Genomic DNA, 21,872 nt, shown 5'->3' on the forward strand with positions numbered 1-21,872 from the left:
GGTAGGTAGGTTGAACTGGCCGGTCCATGAGGACCTCACATAGACTGATTGAGTCCGTAGTGTTACCAGAAGTTTGTTTTAACGACCAAACTGAAAAACTATCAAAAACCAGGACCTATGTTATAAAATAACTCCGTCCTCTTGGCAAATACTAGAAGCTTCCTAGGACTTAAGCCACTTGCTGCTTCTAGATCTGACAGCTGTATCACTCCTAATAGCTGGAGTCTTAGCCTGGCAAGTGCAGGGCACGAGCACAGAACGTGCTCGATCGTTTCCTCCTCCAACCCGCACTTCCTACATCTGTTATCACTGACCAAGCCTAGTTTAAAGGCATGTGACGCCAGAAGGCAGTGTCCAGTCAGAATACCCGTCATGAGTCTAAGCCACATAACTCCTTACAAAGTTTTTTATAATTTTATGATGAATTTATTAACCATGCCATTGGTGTATTAGTGTGGAAAATAGGTAATTTTATGAAAAGTGAGGACACCGAGAAACCGTGCACTTTCGTCAACTTATGAATATACGAAACCTAAACCAATTTAAAATTCATCGTTCAAACTCGACTAGTAAATCGATTCACATAAAAATGTAATGGAGATGACATAACGAAATGTACTCATTCAGCGAGTTAACTTATTCATTCCGTATGTTCGGAACATTCGTCTGCATTTAAGAATTTGTTGAGTCGTTTTATATTTGGAATATTATGTATATACTTATTTGGAATATTCGGACCTCGTGAGGTAGTATTAAACGAACGTGTTCCGAATATTCTAAATTAACGGTTTATCCGGAACACTTCCACGAATACTTAAACGGAAAAGAGTTTCCGAAATTTCAGAATAAAAAGGTAAATACTCCCTGTGTAGCAGGATTCCACAAAAGCTTAACTCTTCTGCCAAAGTCAAGGCCGGAATATAAAGTTCTAAGTCAATAACTCATTTTCTTAAATTTTTTTGTTTTTGTCAAATCATTGTGGCTGCTGAGTAGAGTATAACCCTATGCCGGCTGCCAATTCGAAATCGCCCTATCTCAAAATACTTTTCAAAAATTTCCCATTTCAGGATTTGTCACAAACACGCTTTACATATATCAGAATTAGGTTGAAGAACGCTTAATCCAAAATTATTTTCCTTAACTCCCTGTTATGTCAAAATGCATTGAACTTATGCTCAGATAGGGAGTTTTTGAAACAAATTTTGGGATAGTGTATATTTGAATAAAACTCTGACGTAGGGCATCCTTCAAACAAATTCTGAAAGAATGACCAAACCAACAAAACTAGGTATATCAATTCACGAAATATTTAGTAGAAAATGAATTATTTCCTCAAAAACTTGTGGCATTTACAAATTTATTATCAGTACTAATATACTACTAAAGGTACTTTTCTAATAAAATTTTCTTGAGGGGGATTGAGTTATTCCCCTTTTTCGCAAGAGCTATTGTTAAAGTTTTTTAGTCAAAATTCAATAAGACTATGTCTGTATTAAAGGAAAAATTACCTTAAATTTTTTGGTCCATTTATATAAAGGTAGTCCTTAACATTTTTTATCATCTTTTTATTTAATATTTTCTTTTTTACAAAAAATGTATACAATTTTTTTCTCTCCCTTAGAACCGATGCCCTCATTCAAATGACAATACGCACAAAATTCAAAAACTGCACAGTGCTGACTGTTGCACATCGTTTACATACCGTTATGGATTCGGATCGTATTCTAGTTATGGATGATGGTCGTGCGCGCGAATTCGATATTCCACATTTGTTATTAAAGAAGCCGGGCGGTGCTTTAAGGCAAATGGTAGATGCTACTGGTGCTGAAGCGGAATCACTAAAAAAGATCGCCAGTGAGACATATCATAAAATGCAGCGTTCAGCGCGAAATGTTGTTGAATAATGTAGGATAAAAATACATTAGAAGTGAGGTTACACTGCATTTTTTTTTAAGTGAAATCTTAGCTTTAATTCACCATAGAAAAGCGCGAATAATGGCTAGGAAGATGAAACTGCCTTTATAAAACTCTTCGCCTTATTTGGAAAGTCTTCCAAGTTTGATCAAAATAGTAAAATAATACTAGTTACACCTTTAAAGATTAAAGTTTACATATATATTTTTTAAATTTGATTTTCAACCGAAACCTAATACCCTTAACATCTTAATAGTAACTTATCGTTGTTAAACATACATAGTTCGTAATCTGCCAAAATGTCTAGATGTTTCTTCTAGAATCCTCTACCTGGTCACCAGCCATACGCGCGTGTATTTGTAGTGTGTAACAATGAGAATTTGGTTTTTTGTAAAAATGTAAATAGTTGTGTGATATTGGATTTATCGTTGCTTAAGAATATTTCTTCAAAATTGTTGTACTTATTAAATATATCAAAGTTAGCACGAATAATGCTGAAGTTACGACAGTGAAAGGTCTGGTGAATGTAACCGCCAGTATCACCACAGACACCAGCGAGGTGAGGTGATATCTTTGATCATGTAAAGGTACTGTTTGTCCTATGTGTGTCCTGAGAGTATTCTATTTAAAGTTTAGATTTGTGTAGGAGGTGCGAAAGGTCTTTGAACCAAGGACTATTATTAGGACATTGGAAAAAAGGTTGGGGTTATCAATTGAGTGATCTAAAAATTTGTTACACCATTCCGTGTGAATGCTGTCCTTAATTAGCTTAAGAGTTTCGTTAATATTAAATTTCGCCTGTATGTTCGGACCATTGGTTATGGCTTATTTAGCCATTTGGTCAGGTTTTTCGTTACCAGCAATACCCATGGAGCCCATACTAAATTAATTTGTTGGAAGTTCTGGCTATTGATTAGATTGTGTATCGTATGGCTATACTATTGTAACGAATTTTGGGAAATTCTGCTTATTTGAAACCTTCTGCTAACGTTCGAATCGCTAAACTGTTGAATAAATAACTCCAATATTCAGTAATGCAAAATGGTCTTTATTAGACTACTTTTGAGAGTACTTTACAAGAAATTATAAATTTAAATCAAACTGATTACTGATTCCTCAGCTTGCGCTGCTTTTATACTCTCAGTTTTCTCGTTCATCCATGAGTGGTTGCTTCGTGTTTTTTTTTTATTGTTGCGTGATTACTTTATTAGTGATGCTAACATTAGTCACACTGTTATTAGTGTTTCTGCTTCTTAGAATGCATGAAATTAAGCCATCAGTGAAGATAGTTATTTTGTAGAAGCTTTCCTTGATTGCAATATTTATTGTTTCTTCGTGGCGAGTAGTTCTCCAAAAGCTGAGGAGGTTTTAAAGGGTATATGAAAGAGATGTTCGGTTTTATCAGAATAACGGTATATTGCGTATTCAGTTTTGTTATCTGAAAGTGAGCTATCAGTATAAAAACGTGAAATTTTTTGGAGGTGTATTCTTCTAGTAGCTGTGCATAGTGTGTTTATGCCATTTCAGGTATTAAAGCAGATTTTTTGATTGGTAAGTGTTTATCTATGATTTTTATGTTGCTGTATGTGATTAACGTAATCCAAGGAATCAAAATTGTTTCGAATTTGTTATAAACTGTAGAATAGCTAGAATTTATATGAGGGTTAGAGGAAATGACCATTGCATAGGGATCCTTATATGCGAAGAGTTTAACCAGCTCCATTGCGTTTAGCCAAATTGTTCTTTCGTTAGGTGGTAGTTCATTGGCTATGGCATATAGAAGATTTATGAGAGTCGATGGAGACAAGCCCAGACTTCTTCTTAAACACTTATTTTGTAATGTACGAATTTTTGAGTGGCTGATTTGGGACAATTTGCAGTAGTGGTATTGCAGTATTCGATTTTTGATCATACAAGAGATTTATATATGTTGAGAGCCTTTTGTGTATGTAGGCCAGATTCGATGTTGGTTATGTATTTGAACAGGTTGATGTTGTTAGTAGCATTTTCGACTATGTTATTGTTCTCCTAAGATACTGTAAGTGATTTGTTAATAGTTGCCAAGAAATTTAATGGAGGATACTTGTTCGGGACTGGTGTTGTTGATCTTACATGCATAATTTTGGTTTTGCTTGGGTTAAAAGATAAGTTAAGAAGGTTGCATTCCTCGGTGAAGGAATTCAATGTATGCTGTAAATTCTTTGTGGTTTCATACAAGTTAGAGCCTGAAGCTATGAAAATGAAGTCTGCAAATTGGTACATTTCTGTATGAATAGTATTTAGGCTCTATATATTGTAACGAATTTAGAGAAATTCTGCTTATTTGAAACCTTCTGCTAACGATGGAATCGCTAAACTGTTGAATAAATGACTCCAATATTCTGTATTGCAAAATGGTCTTTATTAGACTACTTTGAGAGTAGTACAATTATACTTCACAATTATACTTCACTTCGCAACTGATAGCGTGTTTAAATTAAACTGATTAGTCATTCCTCAGCTTGCGATGCTTTTATACTCCCTGTTGCCTTATCCGCATATTTCTCCAAAGGTCTAGACGTTTCTCCTAGAATCTCCTGCTTGGTGGCCAGCTATATGCGTGTGCATTTGTAGTTTATAGCCTCTCGCATAGCCATATGCGTGTGTATGTGTAACTACTTCGTCTGATGACCACATGTGTGTGTGTGAAATATCTCTTCGTTGCCTTGTATGTATGTGTGTAAATGATGACTGATGTATTCATGTACACCAGTGTGGCTTGCTTCATGTTTTTGTTTTTGCGTGATTATTTACTAACAGCCTAGTGATGTCAACATTCGCCACAATATATTGAAAAGAAGTGATGAAGACAGCTTCCTTGCGGAAGTCCGTTGTGAATTTCAGTGGTTTTATTGCCAAGTTTGAGAATCTTCAGAGATCACAAATTAATGAGCAAGTCAACGTAAAGTTGTTCAATGTTAAGATTTAGAAGTATTTCTTGAAGAGTAGTGATGTTTATGCAGTTATATGCATTGGCGATGTCTGTAACGCATAGAACGACCTGTTTATGTTGGCTTTCCTGAATTTTTTTGAATTTGGTGTTGATTTTGAAAAAAAAAAGTTATTATTGGTGAGAAAATTGTATTTCTCGATGAAAACGTCAAATCTGGTTTTAAAGCGGGAGTCATTGGTGCCGTATGTCGTATCGCTGTAGTCGTATCCCTAACGTAATCAGCTGTTTATCGTTACGACGGTAAACCAAAAACCAATTGGTTGGCTACGGCACCAATAATCGATTGCATTGATTCCCATAAGGTTGGTCGAATCAGCTGTTATAAGGTTACCGATACGGTTACCGATAAAGCACCAATGTCTGCAGCTTAATGCATGAGTTGATAATTAGAAGTATAACAGGTATAAGAGCAATGTTTGTATTTTTCAAAGTGGTTTAAGTCTTTATCCTTTTTAGGTATAGGAACAATTTTGATTGCTCTCCAATGCATTGGAATCTCATTAGATAAAAATATGTCGTTTGAGCAGTTTTGAGGTTGTTGAAGGAAAGGTCGGACATTGATTTAATCATACCAAATGAAATTCTGGCAATACCTGCTGCTGTGTCTTTTTTTTTTTTGGAAATTACAGTAGTTACTTCTTCAAAGCTGAGCGTACGATCTGGATTAGGAGTTGTGTGTGTGTTTATTGTTGGAGTTACTGTTGAATTAGGTACTTGGTTTTTAAGAATATCTAAATAGTTTTGATTGTGCCATCATCATTCCTCGATTTTGCCATTAAAGTTTTCTTTTTTAGTTTTTTTGACTGTTTTGTTTTTCAAAGCTTTTGCTGAGCTATGAGGTGCACAAAGTTTTCTGGGCTGGGGTTGTTTTTAACTTTTTTTGTTAACAGTTTTGAGGAATCGGTAAGTTTTATCAACTTCTTCATTCCACTAAGCTTTTGGAGTTTTGTTGTTTGTAACAGCATACGTGACCTTTTTTTATTATTTTTTTTCTGTATGAAGTTTTCAATGTTGCTGATTGAAGATGCAAATTGGATGTTTTTAATTGAATTTAGAAGTTGTTTTTGTTTGAAATCCATTTGTTTCAATTGTAACCAGGAAATGATGACTTCCTCCAATTCTAGTGTGATCTACATATCAATTACATTGTTTGTTACAATTTGTAAAGGAAAGATCAAGAATTGAAGCAATGTTTGTGTTGAGATTATGCTTGTAGGTGAAATCACCTTGATTTAGAACGCGTATATTAGATTGATGGATGTGATTTACTAAGTGTTTACCTCTGTTTGAGTCAATGTTATCCCCCCAATTTACTGCACGCGCATTGAGCAAGAAGAAATTTTATAGCGGTTCAATAAAAGTTAATATTCTTTGTATTTCAGAGTTAAATTCATTTATGCCTAAACTGGGAGGAAAGTATACATTAGCGATGACAATTTTAGGACTTAAATTGATTGATGGTTTTGATGAACAACTTACCCCAGCGGGTAAGGGGGTCAGAATATACCCGCGGTAGGTATGCCTGTCGTAAGAGGCGACTAAAATACCAGATTCAAGGGGTGTAGCGCAACCCTTCAGGTTGCCAGCGCAATATATAGCTTCTCCAAACCCAATTGTCAACCTCACCTATCCGCGGCGAATCCTATTTCACTAACAGACGAGGCTCTGGCGACCCCAAGCTCCTCATGGAACTTGAGGGTGGGGAGGGAGGCGATGGCCTGAAGGTTTAATGTGGCCACATAAATCGTTCCCGAGATGGTCGGGCTAGCACCTTAATGGTGCTGTGGTACCGGAGCGTACCGGATCTGTATCCGGCAAAGGACCATCACATCGATAACACTCCCCAAACCCCTCGGGGAGCAACCTTATCGCTACAACAACAACAACATGAACAGGACGTCATGGTCTGAATTAAATTGTATTTTTTTGAATTTAATATCACGTTTTATGGCAATGGCCACTCCTCCATACCCTGCATTTCTGTATTTTTTGATCGTGTTGTTAATGAGTTTTCTATTTGGGGTGTTGTGTGAGTGAAACATTTCATTTAAGCATACTATGTCATAGTTGTGTTTGTTAATATAATATTCTATGGTATCTAAGTTGGCTTTGAGTGATTGCACGTTATATTGAAGAATCTTCATAATTAGATTCTTCGGTTGATGACTCCAAAAGTTGGAGTTCATCATATTGGAGCGATACGAATCTATTTTTGATAGATTGAATCTCGTGGATGATTTCTGGATTTGTTTGCTCTCGAGAGAGCTTTTGTGTGATTTTTAGCATTTCGATCATAAGTTTCTCGATTTCCGAGACTAGACCTTTTTGGTACTCTGATTGGGGATATTGTTTGTAATGTGTCTGTAGTTGTTGTTGGTTTTGATTGTTGTAGTTGGCCTGTTGACAGGCTTACGTACAACCTGGCTGAAGGTGCGTTTCCTAAAATTTCTGTTAATTACTCCATCCTTGTCAAGTATGTCCTGATTTTCCATGCTGAGCATGGGGAATGTGGCTTCTTCATCCACTAAAATTTCAAATCTGTTTGAGTTTTTGGGAAAGTATTTGTCCAGGACCTCACGCCTGGAATGTTTTTAATAGTTTTAATTTGATTGATTTCTGCTTCTTTTTCCCCATTGTGGACAAGCACCTCGCTCCTTAGCTGTATGGTTTGCTCGACCCCATAGGATACAAACGGTTGTATTACATTCTTGCTTACCGCAATTAATGCAGCGATGCTTGCTTTTGCAAGACATTTTGGTGTGATCATTGACGCCCGCAATTGTCGCATTGTCTTAATGGTGGAAAGTGTGGTTGTACGTTGTTTCGTGTAGTTATATACGATATATTTTCGGAGTTCTTTACCTTCGAAGCCTATTTTTATCGTTGTCGTTGGGACACCTTTTCTGGTGAATCGTAATACCGAACTAATTCTGATGGAGCTAGAAGCTTGCAGTAAGATATAATTGTCTTCGAAACAGGTGGGCATACCCCTCACAACGCCGTATATTTGAAGTGCAGTGCGTGGTCTAGTGTCCAGTGTAAAATTGTTGGCTGCGTATGTATTTTTGAAGATTACTTTGTATACCGTTTTGCCTATAAGTGTAGTATGTCCTTAAAGCGTAAGTCTTTTATTTGTGCGAAAAGTGTCAGTTCGGAGGTCATTTTTTCATTATTCATGACAGAGTTGTCTGTAGCATCGACTAAGACGAAAATGTCACCGAGAAAATTTTGTGTGTATATAGTTATTTCTTTTTTGTCGTTGTCAGCACCAATTGTGGTAGCAGGTTTGGTTGTGCTTAAAGTACCGTTAGCGGTATGTATATCATCGTCCATGTTCATGTCATACGAGGTTAACGGTTCTTTATAACCGCTATGTGCGGTTTCAAAATCACCTAACCTCGCTGTCGTACTGTCCGAGCATGTGGCCCTAATGCTACAGGAATCGTGGTGTATTTTCACCAAACCCTTGTTGGAAATTTCATAAAAAGTACTTTTTGTTCTAAAACTTTTAGTTTTTTGTTGATGTTTCTATTTAAAGACTCAGACGCTAACGTTGCGCCATTTTTCCCCTTACACTTTTTATTGAAGCTGCGAACAAAGGCAGTGTTTTTTTTTCTTTCTTTCTTTTATGATGATTTAAAATTCTTTAACTAAAAAAAGGAAAAAACACACACAAAGCCAATATCACTCACCACTAATATGAGATGCGCAATGCCCAAAATTTAATAGAAGTCACAAGATATTTGTGTTGTAAAAACAGTTAACTTTGATGTATGTAAAAATCACTCGCTTTTAAGATACCCGCGCGTGTCCATTCTCGCCAGTTTCCAAAGTCCGCAAGAAACTTATTATATTTATCCTCTTTGGTAATACATTAAGTTAAGAAGCTATTAACATTTAACAGTCCCGAAAGCGTACTGGCTTTAATAAAATGTATAGCCAAGTATTTTTGTGAATTTTTAAAGAAAATTTGTAGTGTTTATTTTTCCAACTGTTAGCATATAGAATAACAAAATCCTATGTCCTCGAGTCGACTAGCAGTATAAGAGATTGTTTTCCATCCCGTCGACAATTGTAAACGCTCTAAAACGATATTTCACGATGATTTATAACACAAAACTTAGCTAAATTAATAAAAATCTACTTACTTTTATAAATAAACGGATATATACTTATATTTTGTAATACAATGTTATGTACTGAAGTTACTTAAGCTTTTATAATCACACTAGTTACCCCGGTTACTGAGTAGTGCTGGTGAAGGAAAATCGAATCTTCTTAAAACATACATAAGTTAGTCTATTAAAAATGAAAGCATCCGAATATTCCGTATATATGAATACTTTACTGATTATTGATATACTTTGTAGCCTGAGAATGGTTCTGCTATTCGTCGCAATGGGTCATGAGTTTCGAAGTCTGTCACAGCACTTAACTTTTTTTTTGCTTTCTTGAAACCATAACCAAATAAAACAGCGGATGGAAATCAATGTAATCGATTAATGGTGCCACACCATAACGCTAACAGCATAACCATACCATAGCCAACCAATTGGTTTTTGGTTTCTCGCCATATCCATAACCTAAAAATATTTCAGTTGGTGAATTTAATAACTTTTTGTAGTTTTTATTCATTGTTTTGGATACGTTATGACTAAGAGACATATTTTTTGTGGAATATGTTTGTAATTTTTTGCGCTTTCTTCATTTTTATGAAATTTTCACGATTTTTAGGTTAAGGCACCATTAATCGATCACATTGGAGATGGTTATCGATATGGGTATGGTTTCGACTATGGCGTTAGGGTTAAGGAAGTTTAATTAGCCCTTTACGCAAAGTGCTTACGATATTGAAATCTCTCCAGATTGACTACTACTTTTCTATTTTCGTTAAAAAGCATACTTTCGTTTAAAATATTAAAGGCCAAAAATTTTATATAAATACGTTTTAAGCTATTATAATTCAGCAAAGAAAATTTGTTTTTTAATTTTGTAAATTATATATATGTATGTACTATTAGTGATAGATATCTATTTTGAAAAAAAAAAAAAAACAGTTCTACTTATTTTTTAAACTAAAGTTCGCTAAGGTATAATTAGTATATACATATTTTATTCACTTTTAGAATGCAATATTTATATATTAGCTATAAATATATACGTATGTAATATTTACTTATTTTTATACTTTACCAATAAAAAGTTAAAAAAAAATTACAACTTTTATACTTTCCTTTATTTTCAAACACACAAGGTAAGAGGTAAGAGCAAAAATCGTTGCATAGAACCACGTCCCGCGATCTTGGAGAACGAGTCGAAGTCTTCATACTGACAGCGGGAGGAACCAGTCATTTGCACCCAAAAGACTACAGCCCTATTAGTTTGACATCTTTTCTGCTCAAAACCTTAGAGAGATTAAGAGATATTTATATCAAACGAGCCAGACCCGTGCGCATCTTGCGCAACCAATATAAAAGTATCTTATCAAATATCAACAGAAATCAGCTGTTCTATCAATCAATTAAAACTTACAGCGTGCGCTGCCATCTAGCGTAGGGTAGCAACTGCCGGTAATGCAGTGCAAATATTCACAATAGTGCCATAGTACAAGTAGATTTCTTTGCGTGCTCACAATCGTTTATTTTTAACAAATTATTTTAATAAAATATAGCTAAACAAAAGCATTAGCCAAAATTGGCCAAAGCTCGTTAATAGCCCGAATCTCCATCTTTACAACCAAAACTTTATTTATATATTTAAATTCCAAATAAGAGAAATTTATAAATAATATATATGATTGGATCTTATTGGCCTTAAGGAATTGGATCTGCTCTATGTTAAGCTGAAGAATGATAACGTCGCAATGGGATCCATGCCACAAAATCTGTATACCGAGGAAGGCGGCAACTGATCATCACTGATCATCAACTGATTGCTTAGGCGGTTAGGCATAGGTCCAGTCAAACTCACAACGTTTCAGCCATCATAGGCGGCAGATGTCCATTAATCCGCTCTCTGATGGATCAGGAATCTTTATTAAAACTTGGGATCGCCAGAGCCACGTGTGTTGAAGAAACAGGATTCGCCACGGGTAGGTGAGGTTGACAACTGGGTTGGAGAAGCTATATATTGCGCTGGCAACCGCTTGAAAGGGTTGCGCTGCAGAACCCATTGAATCACTTTGGTATTTTAGTCGCCTCTTACGACGGGCATATCTGCCGCGGGTATATTCTAAGTCCCATAAGCCCACAAGCCTATCCCTGATAGGAGTTGCATTTATAATATCTTGGACAAATCCTACAACGATAGACTCACATAGTTGCTCTCATCTCAAAGTAAAGAAAATTTAGGGCTCACGATGGGCATACCCACTGTGCACAGCCTTTAGGCGTCACACACTTATAAGTTATGCCTCGTCAGTAACAGCAGAAGTGCGAGTTGCACGAAGAAACGGTTGAGCACTTTCTGTGTCCGTGTCCTGCGCTTGCGCTACTCGCGCTACTAGATATAGTACAGTTGCCACATCTCGATGCAGATATAAGGCTTGGTCGTAGAAAACTATTATTATTCGCTAAGAGGAAGGAGTAATTTTATAACGTAAGTCTTAGTACCCAGTTGGGGGGTTTCCGTGTGGTCGTCAACCAAACTTTGGTAACACTATAAAAACATTCAGTCTATGTGAGGGCTCTATTGACTGGCCAGTTCAAGCTAACTGAAGAGCAATAATCTGCAATGGGACCGTCCCGAAATCGAATTTCTTTTTAGATTAACAAATTACGCGGATCGAATTTTGGTCAAATTAGATGTGCAATCCCGAAATTTTCCCGGGATCCTTCAAAATGATTTCTCAAAACATTCATGAATAGTCCCAAACTATCTTGAAATCGTTGAGAAAGTCATAACATGATTCCAAAAAACTATCCCGTGACGATTTCGAAATCAAAGTTAACTCCATGAACTAGTCCCAAGATAAACCTTTCCCGAAATATACTGAACATAGTCCGAAACGGTCTGAAATTATCCCGAAGTCTCCAAATTCTCCCGAAATAATTTCGAACAAAATCCCGAAACACTTCGAAATAATTCCGAAAACAGTTCCGAAACTGCACCAAAAAAGTCTTGAAATGATCCTGAACACAATCGCGAACCACTCCCTGCGGTAGGTATGCCTGTCGTAAGAGGCGACTAAAATACCAGATTCCAGGGGCTGTGTAGCGCAACCCTTCAGGTTGCCAGCGCAATATATAGCTTCTCCAAACCCAATTGTCAACCTCATCTATCCGCGGCGATCCTGTTTCACTAACAGACGAGGCTCTGACGACCCCAAATTCCATTAGGAGTGGGGAGGGAGGGATGGCCTGAAAGTTTAATGTGGCCATATAAGTCATTCCCGAGATGGTCGGGCTAGCACCTTAATGGTGCTGTGTTACCGGAGGGTACCGGATCTGTATCCGGCAAAGGTCCATCAGATCGATAACACTCCCCAAAGCCTTCGGGGAGTAACCTTATCGCTACAACAACAACAATTCCCGACATGATCCGAACACACGAAATAGAATTAAACTAAAAAACTTATTGAAAATTCAACTTACCGCTCTTTAGAAAGAGAAATGTGTCATTCTGGTTAATAAGAGTACCCCATTTCTTTCTTCCAATAGGATTGCAATATGAAAATAAGTAAAAAGAAATTATGAAAATTCTTAGTGTATGCAAGCGCAAACTTTATTATTAGAATTTAAGACTTTCTAATTTCGAATTTGTGTTCATACAAATCCCTGCAGAATTTGTGAAATCTTGAAAAACCCATGGGTGGCTTTCCGTAATTCGATATCGATCAAGAATTTGTATAAAATAATCGTTTTCCGTAACACAAATTATCGACGCGCCGTAGCGAACTTTCGATACAAACTGTTCGATATCAAATTAGGTGTCGAATTGCCTTTTTGAAAGTTATAATTTTATGCTTTGGTGATTATTTAGGGAACGACTTTTTCTTCAGGGATTAAGAAACAAACGCTATTTATAAAAGAAAATATCTGGTAGTTCCAAAAAGCTTCTAAACACTCTTCGACATCTGTAAACGAAAGAGATCATACCAAGATACGGGAACTAAAATGGCGTCAACGAGCGTGCGATATCGACTTGAAGTATTGAATCAACGAGTGTCGACTATCGAATTACGAAAAGCCACCCCAGTGTATATTTTGTTATCAAGATAGAAATACGCTATTTCCATTATGCATACAACCATTAAATTTGCTTTTTTGTTAGCATGATGAGAAATTAATTTTTCTACAAAATAATAAGACATTTAATTGCATTTTATTATATAAATTCTTGTTGCATACAAGTTTGAAGCCTTTTTTTTATTTTCTAACAATACATAAAAGTATACGCCTTAAAAATATCATGGTCTAAAATAAACCAAGTTAATTAGGCTAATTAAAAACATTTTGTGCATGAAAGCGAGTATGATTTTAAGTCTAATAAATAAGCTCAATATTTTGTTCAACAACATTCTACATGCAAATTGTTATATAAAATCTTTAACAAATAAGCTATTATGCTAATAACAAAGTAGCTGATTGCTTTACTTACAAAAATATGTATGAATCTCTGTATATATTTATATAAATGTGATATATATGTTATTTATTCAATAAGGTGAAATTTCGTCTAATTCCTAGTTATATGTGCAATTGAAGTTTCGTCGAGTTATTAAAAAAAAAGTTGGTCACAGTTGTGCTAAAATTAAATTCACGCCAAGCTGTATATGAAACTAATAAAAATTTCATCAATGTAATACCTAAAATTTGATATTGGGAAATTTCGATTTCGAAATCAATTAAATTTTGTAACTTAATTTATACAGTTAGCATTTGTCACTAAGCTATTTTCCAGTAATATTGGCTTCGTCGTCTGTATCCTTTTGATTTTGATCTTTTTTAGCAGCTGGTAATGGTGTCTTAGAGGGGTATGTACGTGTTATTGAACGTTCAAAAAATCGTACAGAAGATATACAACTTTCACCTGAGAAAAGTTGTGATGGCGTATTACCAGCACTACCACTTCCACTATGATTTCCACTACTACTGTGCGAAACTGAATGCGTAACTGGCGTTGAAGTCTTTTGTCTATCTAGTTGATTGCTGCCACCACCATTATTGGTGCGCGGTGTCATCGTATCGATAATGGAACGCAAAAAGCCACTACGTAATGATTCGTCTGTTGGTGTGGTAGAGCTTGAAGACGTTGCATGTTTTAGCAGTTCTTTGGTAAGAAAGTCGCGCAAATTTAAAGGACGTCCAAAATCACTAACAAATTCGCAATCGCTGGAGCGATGCGGACTGCCGCGAGGCTATAGGTAGGGAGATGTTAAAAATTAAATTTATGTTTCCATAAATAAATCTATTAACTTACACTTTTACTCTGTCCGCTTGCGTCATGCGCTGTCAGATCACGCTCTGTACTTCTACGCGGATGTCGCTTATTAGCTGTTGCATCAGCCGACACTTCGCGTCTAGAACTACCGCTTGACTGCTTTTGATCTACTGATCGCGCTGGAATAGGTGAAGGCGAACGCACTCTTGTGTGTTCTTCGAATTGCACCTCTTTCGTGGTACTAGTAATTGTTTCTGTGCATTTAGCACTTGCCTTTGGAGTTTGTTGAGGATTCTTTTGTTGCGCATCTCTAGCAGCTTTTCTGGGACTATCACGTTCACGCTGTTTAGTTGGTTCTGCACAGCCATCAGCATTCAAAACACGTTCAGGACTCGAAGAAGTATTACTTCTGCCTACTGCGTCTGCTTCCTTTGTACGCGCGCGCATACTTGCTGGCCATTTTATACCCAAACTAAATAATTGACGCTCAAATTCGCTAGATGCATTCTCTGATGTTGAAGAGAGTTTCTCAATACCGCTTTCTGTATTAAATGTACGCAAATGACCGCGCGCATGTTCGACGCCTTCCCTTGCTGTTGATGAGAAAATATCTTCCTTTCCTTTCGCGACGCGAAACGATTTTTGTAATATTTGGCGCCTTCTGAGCTCTTCTTCGATATTAATTGATTCGGATTCCGTTTCAGTATTGGTGCTCGTGCGTGCATCAGTGATGTTTTCTAAGCTGCCGGTGTCGAGGAATTCACCACCAGTGGAATTTGCAGCCAATTGGCGTAAATATTCTTGGCGCGAGGGAAAGGTTTTGATAGAGAGATTTGCAATACGTAGACAAGCTAAGAGGTCATCAATGGTCTCTGGTGCTCCACAATTTTCAGCGTTCTCTTGCTGAGTACTTAAATTGTGCAAATAGGCAGTCAAAGATGGAAACTCGTGATAATCTGGTAATACAGTGTAGAATAATATATTTAACTACATTTTCTTTTTTATTAGAATACTCACCGGCACCCCCCTGTATAGCACGCAGATTAGCAATCAACGCATCGAACTCTTGATGTATTCGTAAGCTGGTGTCTGCATTCAGTTGTGTAACATCCAAATTCATTGCACGCGCGTATTCTTCGAAAGTAGGGAATGGCTGTGGTTGCAAAAGTTTTTGCCGCGCTGCCTCCCCTGCTCCATTTACCGCTGATCCTGTTGTTGTGGCATTAACCCGTGAGGTACCCGGTGTGTCTACCTCAAGTATTGTGGATAGTTCGTGCACCACATCGTCTTCCGCAAAATTCGGACTATAACGTTGTATTGTTGGCGGTGGGCGGTTTTTACGTGACGCGCCGCTAGTGCTAGGATGTGTTCCTGTGGATGCTTGCGAAGGTAGTTCTAAATCCAGTGATGTCAACGGACGTGATATAGAGATACCACTATCACGACTAATGCCTGTCGGCTTGTGCTTTTCAAGAGGTGCATTTCCATGGCCGAGTGTTGATATTCCTTCGCCAGATGTGGTTATGGCTTGCTGCTCCGATGAGTCTGCTTCGCCTTTGCTTGGCATATAATCCAAAGAAGTGGTAGGTTGCGTTTTAAGTGCATCAAGTATGCTTGCGCCGCTACTTCGGCTGCTGCTAACACTGGAGGCGTTTGAGCGTCTTCGTGTGCCATCAGGTAATTCGATATATTCAGTTGAGTTGCGTTCTTCGCTAACCGAACTAAGTGTAATCTCCATGAGACGTTTCTTTTCGGTGCGTACTTTCTGTATTAACTCTGTAAGCTCCGCTATTCGGTGAGTGCAGTTCTCGGTGAGCTGCTCATAGCGCGCTATCTGTTCTTCAGCACGACGTTCTTCAGTGTTAACCGAAATATCACGCTTAGGTTGTGACTCCTTTGGCGCTTGTTTCGAGTCTGCACCCATGCGAGTGGAAGCACGTTCTGTTGACGAGCGCACTTTATTATCCTCTTGAGCAGACGGCCTCTGCACCTCTTGTTGTTGTTGCGCAGCTTTTGTAACTGGTTGTGCGCGTTGTTCAACCACATGTTGCTGTTGCATTTGCGACATTGTCGGGGGAGCAGGCTCTGTATGACGCTTTGCAAAAATTCGTTGTTGCGAACGTGAAGCTCTTCTCTCTTCTGAAAATCTTTTCTCTAGCGGTTTAAATGGTGCTTCGTTACGTTTTTCACACAGCACATTTCTTTCTGTTGAACGGTCCCGTTCCACATCTTTCTTTGCAGCGCCAGCTCCGAAATAGCGTTGCTCTGTTCTTAGTTGCTTTTCTTTCTGCTTGGTACCTATTTGTTCCGTCAACGGCTTTTCCTTGCGTGCTCCCTTCTCCATACGTAGACGTTGTTGCCAAATTTCTTCAAACATACGTATGCTTGTTTCTAGTGTAACATCACTTTGTTGTGAGCGTAATGTATCCTCTAGTTCATTAATAAAACTACGATTATCTTCTATAAATCGTTGTACACGCTGTATTCGCTCTTGTGGCTGAACCATGTCAGCAGAGGTACCCGTGCGATTCGTACTGATATTCATAACAGAAGAAGAGGGCGTCTCAATATCAGAAGAGCTAACGCCTAGTGCGCGAATGGAGCTACGCGACATACCCAGAAGGCGTTGAACATAGTGAGCTATAAGTGGATTTAAACGAGCGATACGCTGAGTTGACTTCGTTTGGCGTGCTGCCGCATGCGTTGCACCAGTTGAAGTAGGTATGCCAGTGTAGCTGTCAGTTAAATCTTTTTGTTTAGTTGGCGCGTTTTCATCCACTTCCTCGTCTTCTTCCGCAGAACCGCCACTCAACTCTAAACGATTTACTAACGCATCTACTTCATTTGTAATGCGTGGTGGCAGGCTACGATACGATGTCGAGTTTGAATCGTACGAGTTTTGACGGTTGATACGGCCTTGCGTGGCAGTTGTAGGGTGTTTAAGATGCTGTTGTGAGCGCTTAGCGGTTACTCTGCGCGTGGGTGTATCAATAAGCGTTGAGAGTTTACGTGGACTTTTTGTAGATTTTTGCCCTATCGATTTGCCACGTCTTCCGCCTTCATTCTTCAACTTTATTATTATCTCCAGAGGCTTGTTGTTCGCCGTCGTTTGTATTCTACACTCCTTTCCTATTGGCTCTAAAAAAAGTTGGGTAACATAAGTAAATAATATCAAGTCTAAAAATGTATATAACCTGTTGTACTTTTCATAGTCGGTCCTGCCCGCTGCCCGTTTGCATTTGGTTCTGGTTTTCGCATTTTACATAACTCACGTAACTTCTGTTCCAGCACAGCTTCCTTTTGTTCCACGTCATGTAAATGCTTTGCCAAAGGTGACACTCTACCCTCGTCCGAATTTAAATCATGTATGGCTATACGTTCACGTTCGCGACGTACATCGCTCACGCCATTTATTACCTGTTCCATGCCATCACTATTTCCATTGTTACCCAGCTCCTCACACAAAGCTCTACGCAAATCTTCAATACGCTCCAGAAGATTCAATAAGCGTTCTGCTTTTTTCACATTTTGTTTTGGCTGGCCACCACCACCAGCATACTTATGCAAATCATTGCGTATTTTTTGTTGTTGATCATCAACATAGCCCAATAATATTGTACCACAACTATCCGTGGAGCCAGTAATATTAATTTCATCACTCAAACCAGGTGCGCCCAAATTCAAGTCATCATTGAATTTTTTGTTGGTGGTGGTTGGGCATTGTTGGTTTGTGCTATGTTTTGGTTGCTCAGCAATTTCTGGGCATGTTATAATAGCTGGACGTAAAAGTAGTTCCTCTACAGCGGCGTTGCGTTTTTTCTCAGCACGTTGTGCTTGTAGTTGATGACTATGGAGATTGATCTATGGTGAGAGCCAGAAGAGAAGTGTGAGGCAGATTAGATTTGGAAAGTTTGTTATACAAAATAAAAGTTTTACTACATTTGGCGGATTCAACAGCTGCGGATACTGGTCTGTTAGCGCATCCAACTTTTCAGTAAGTTGCAGACAATCTCGTCGGACTTGTTCGCGTTCCAGCGCTCTGCGGCCTCGTTCCTCAGATCGTTCTCTGGAAAAATTCATAATAATTTTATGATTTTGTCTCTGTTGCTCAACCACTGGGGATATTTTTTTTTTTTTGTAGAAAAGGCGGTCCCTTACCCCCTTGAACGCAATTTCTTGTCAATCATACTTGTAGCTCAATCTCGCCAAATCGGCTAGACGGGTGTGAAACGCAGCAAACAGGCTTGAAGGATTAACTGTGAATTTAAGAATGGGGAGTGGACTTTAGAATAGGTATGCCTCCCGTTGCAGGATACTGAAGCCCACAGACCTGAAGGTTCCGACATAGTTATTGGTATAATCCTAGAAAACCGTTTTGATAGCTGAAGAAAAGCACGACAGAATTAGATCATACATAACTTGATTTTAGAGACATGGAAAACAACACCTCCTGGAACAGAACAAAGGACGGTATGATTCCCTAAGTCAACAATGGATTCAACAGTAGAGCTTTGAAAACCTGACGATTTCGCTGACATATTATGTTATATTTTAAAAAAGTTTGATATGTTATTATATTTTCTTCTTATTCGAAAACGTATCCATAAATATATCTTGCTGAATTGGAATCGTTGCGCCCTTAGATAATGACCCAAATAAAAATAAAATTCTTAGCGCTAATAACATCCGAGGTGATATAGGCCCAGTTTATTTTCCACTTTGCGTCGAGCTCCTATTTTTCCCTACCCCGGCGGGGTGGAACCTACAAGTTTTATGCCGAAGGGAAGCTGCAAGGCAGATATATTTTCAGTGAGAAGCTTTTCATGGCAGAAATACCTTTGGAGTGTTTGCCAAAACACTGTCGAGGTCCCCTCTTAAAAACACTTTTTAAAAGTTTGATGTTGCTTTGCCTGAGATTTGAAGCCAGAACCTTCGATGTGGTAGGCGGGTACGCTACCACCACACCACGGCGGCCGAGATGACTTGAATTGCGACATAGTAAAGTTTTAGTCAATAACTGCTATTCTACTTACCGTCTTCGCTCCTTTTCACGTTCTCTCTCCTTTTCCATTTCACGCTCTATTCCCGCTTGTTCTACCGCATTTGGTTCGTTACGTTCACGCACGCTGGGCTCACGAACAAGACCCTCAGTAGGATGTGGATAGTTACGGTGATATTTATTATTGTAATCATAACATTGCACTTGGCTACCACTGTTTTCGGGCCCACTTTTCGCGCTTTCACTTTTACGGTCACCATCTAAAACAACTGTTCCACGTGAAACAGTAATTGGGAAGTTATCAGCGGTCTTTGCTGATGTGCTACTTTTATGTGGTGATTTCTGTATAGAAGTAGAAGGTGTAGTACCAGCAACCGATGGTGGTGGCGCACTGTGTTGGGCGGTTTGTAGAACATTTGCGCCACCTCTTCCATTTAGTAGTTTGGACACTTGTGTAAAACGTGGTTTGTGTACCACGCTTGATTCAGATATTTTTGGTGTATTGGAAATATTTGTTGTGGTGCTGCTTTTTAGCGATGAACGTTTACGCTTTTCAGCACTACTATCGCGTACTACATGACTAAATTGTCGATTACTTTCGGCATGTCGATCCTTGATTTCCCCTCCATGTGTTATTACAACCGAATCATTGTTATCCACATCAATGTCAACTATTACTGCAGGATTTTTACTAAGTCTGGCATTTTTATTGCTATATCTAGCATTTTTAATGCTTATACAAGTAGGTGGCACGATTTCTTCTTCATCAGTGCAAGTGGTTGACAATGGTGACGAGGATGTGGAACTAACATCGCAAGGACATTTAATTACTTTTGGACATGGACAAATATGCACCGATTTAGTAGCTGGACTTTCAATGGAATCATCGCTGCACACTTGATGATTTTCTTGTTGTGATTGCCTAACTATTCGGTTAGCGTCTTGTTTTTGCTGCTGCTGCTTACGCTTATTTCCACCAACCCCTGGCACATCATCAGCACTGCCTTCTTCACTTAACGTTTCACTCTCCGCACTTGAACAGTGACACGTAGAAATGTGATTTTTTGGACAATTTTTTCGTTTTCGTTTTCTCGGCCTCTTCTTTTTTTGTTCTTTTAAAAGCACATTTGACGTTTGCGTACCAGCAGTATGCAGTGATTTCTTTGCTGTTGAATATTGTGTTGGCTTCGCCCCTAAACGTTCGTAGGTGTTCTTTTTAAACTGCTTACGTTGCTGCTCCAACTGAGCTCTGCGTTTTTCCATCGCCTCATTTTCTAACTTTGCAGCTCTATGTGCGGTACCAATTTCAAAAATTGCCTGACGATAATCGTTGTTTTTTTGGACTAACACATGTTCGCGCCAACATTCCAGTTCTTGCGCCTTCATCGCTTCAAGATTTCTCAGCTGCTTATCCTTTTCGGCAGCCACGTCATTTCTTATTTTGCGCGCTATATTTTTGGATTCCTCGCGTACCTAAAAATTGGCATAAGCACAAATATTGACTGATTTAATATTGCAGGCATTGTTATGAATGCTAATTTACCTCTAGCAGACGCTGCTTCCTCAGCTCACACTCGAGCTGCTTTTTCACACGCACTGGATCATCCAAAATGCTTGGCTTATTGCATGCTCTAAATTTCCCATTCACCGTAATATTCAGTGACATTGTATGGCGCACATTTAATACGCCACAATTTATTCATACATTTGTAAGTGCATTTGCTTTTAATTGCATTTAATTTCAAAATAATTAAAATGAATAACGTCAACAAATCGACAGCGCAGAAGCGAAAAAAAAATTTTAGTTCAGGAGTTACCAGGTGTCTATTATTTATTTTCGCCATATAAATTAGGGAAAATTAATGGTTAATTGTTCTATTTTTGACATTTGGGCATCGCATTTAAATAAGTGCTACCAAGTTTAGGTTATGCCCTACAAGGTTGCATCGTAGAGCCAAAGAGGATAGATATATCTAACAATGAAATAAAGGAAAATACCAGGCATGCTTAACCAACGAAACGATATCATTTCGTTACGATAATCAACGTTAATAAACGAAACGAAGTCATTTCGTTTCGTTTATTAACGTTAAGATCGTCAAATTAACGAAATGATTTCGTTTCGTTTTCTGCCATATCAAAACGAAATCAAATCGTTTATGTTGATTATTAATTTCAAACTATGCTGGCAAAGCTGATTGATGGCGGAGTCATTAAAGGTGAAAGCATTATCCAAGCTGATTGCAACTTTTCTCATGAATTTTGACAGTCCGAACATTTCTCAGAGTATTTTTGACATTACCACCAACGAATTACACAAACAAATTACATAGAGTTTGTGTGTGTATGTGCGCTCGTTGTTGCCACCTTACGGCTTCACCATGGCTATAGCATTGCCAGCACAATTCAAACATAAAGTATCACGTTTCTGTTAACGTTTTTAACGCTAACGAAAGCTTTTCGTTTCGGTTAAAAACGAGATACAATTTATCTTGATAATTTCTTTATCGATAATATTTCGAAGTGTTTCAACGGAAACGGTGGAAATTTTTTGATAAACGATTAGCTTAACGTTAAGGTGCATCC

The 21,872-nt window shown here is 38.1% G+C and overlaps 3 protein-coding genes across 10 annotated transcripts in view; 1 reads left to right on the top strand and 2 right to left on the bottom strand.

Annotated features, from left to right (window-relative positions):
• Nucleotides 1-9,094, top strand: part of Cftr (CF transmembrane conductance regulator) — a 91,562-nt gene extending 82,468 nt beyond the window's left edge. For all 5 annotated transcript variants that reach the window (XM_067780944.1, XM_067780920.1, XM_067780925.1 and 2 more), the window contains exon 13: nucleotides 1,622-9,094. In XM_067780944.1, the coding sequence (XP_067637045.1) occupies nucleotides 1,622-1,904 (283 nt within the window). In that variant the 3' untranslated portion in view covers nucleotides 1,905-9,094. The remainder of the gene's footprint in view (nucleotides 1-1,621) is intronic.
• The window catches only part of sad (Cytochrome P450 family protein sad), a 265,008-nt gene that overhangs the window by 131,758 nt on the left and 111,378 nt on the right, over nucleotides 1-21,872 (bottom strand). The gene's annotated exons all lie outside the window — the stretch shown is intronic.
• On the bottom strand, nucleotides 12,781-21,106 carry ana1 (anastral spindle 1). Of its 4 annotated transcripts, none has more exons than XM_067780993.1 (7): nucleotides 20,830-21,106; nucleotides 19,321-20,759; nucleotides 18,227-18,353; nucleotides 17,491-18,148; nucleotides 15,305-17,425; nucleotides 14,327-15,243; nucleotides 12,781-14,264 (listed from the first exon to the last, which is right to left on the bottom strand). In XM_067780993.1, exons 1-7 carry the CDS (start codon nucleotides 20,950-20,952, stop codon nucleotides 13,797-13,799), a joined length of 5,853 nt encoding a protein of 1,950 aa, XP_067637094.1. In that variant the 5' UTR covers nucleotides 20,953-21,106; the 3' UTR covers nucleotides 12,781-13,796. The 4 variants fall into 4 exon arrangements, with proteins under 4 accessions (XP_067637094.1, XP_067637076.1, XP_067637083.1 ...); XM_067780975.1 differs by having other exon boundaries at nucleotides 17,482-18,148; XM_067780982.1 differs by having other exon boundaries at nucleotides 18,224-18,353.

Source organism: Eurosta solidaginis, chromosome 1, assembly GCF_040869045.1.
Source record: "Eurosta solidaginis isolate ZX-2024a chromosome 1, ASM4086904v1, whole genome shotgun sequence".
NCBI classification, from domain to species: domain Eukaryota; kingdom Metazoa; phylum Arthropoda; class Insecta; order Diptera; family Tephritidae; genus Eurosta; species Eurosta solidaginis.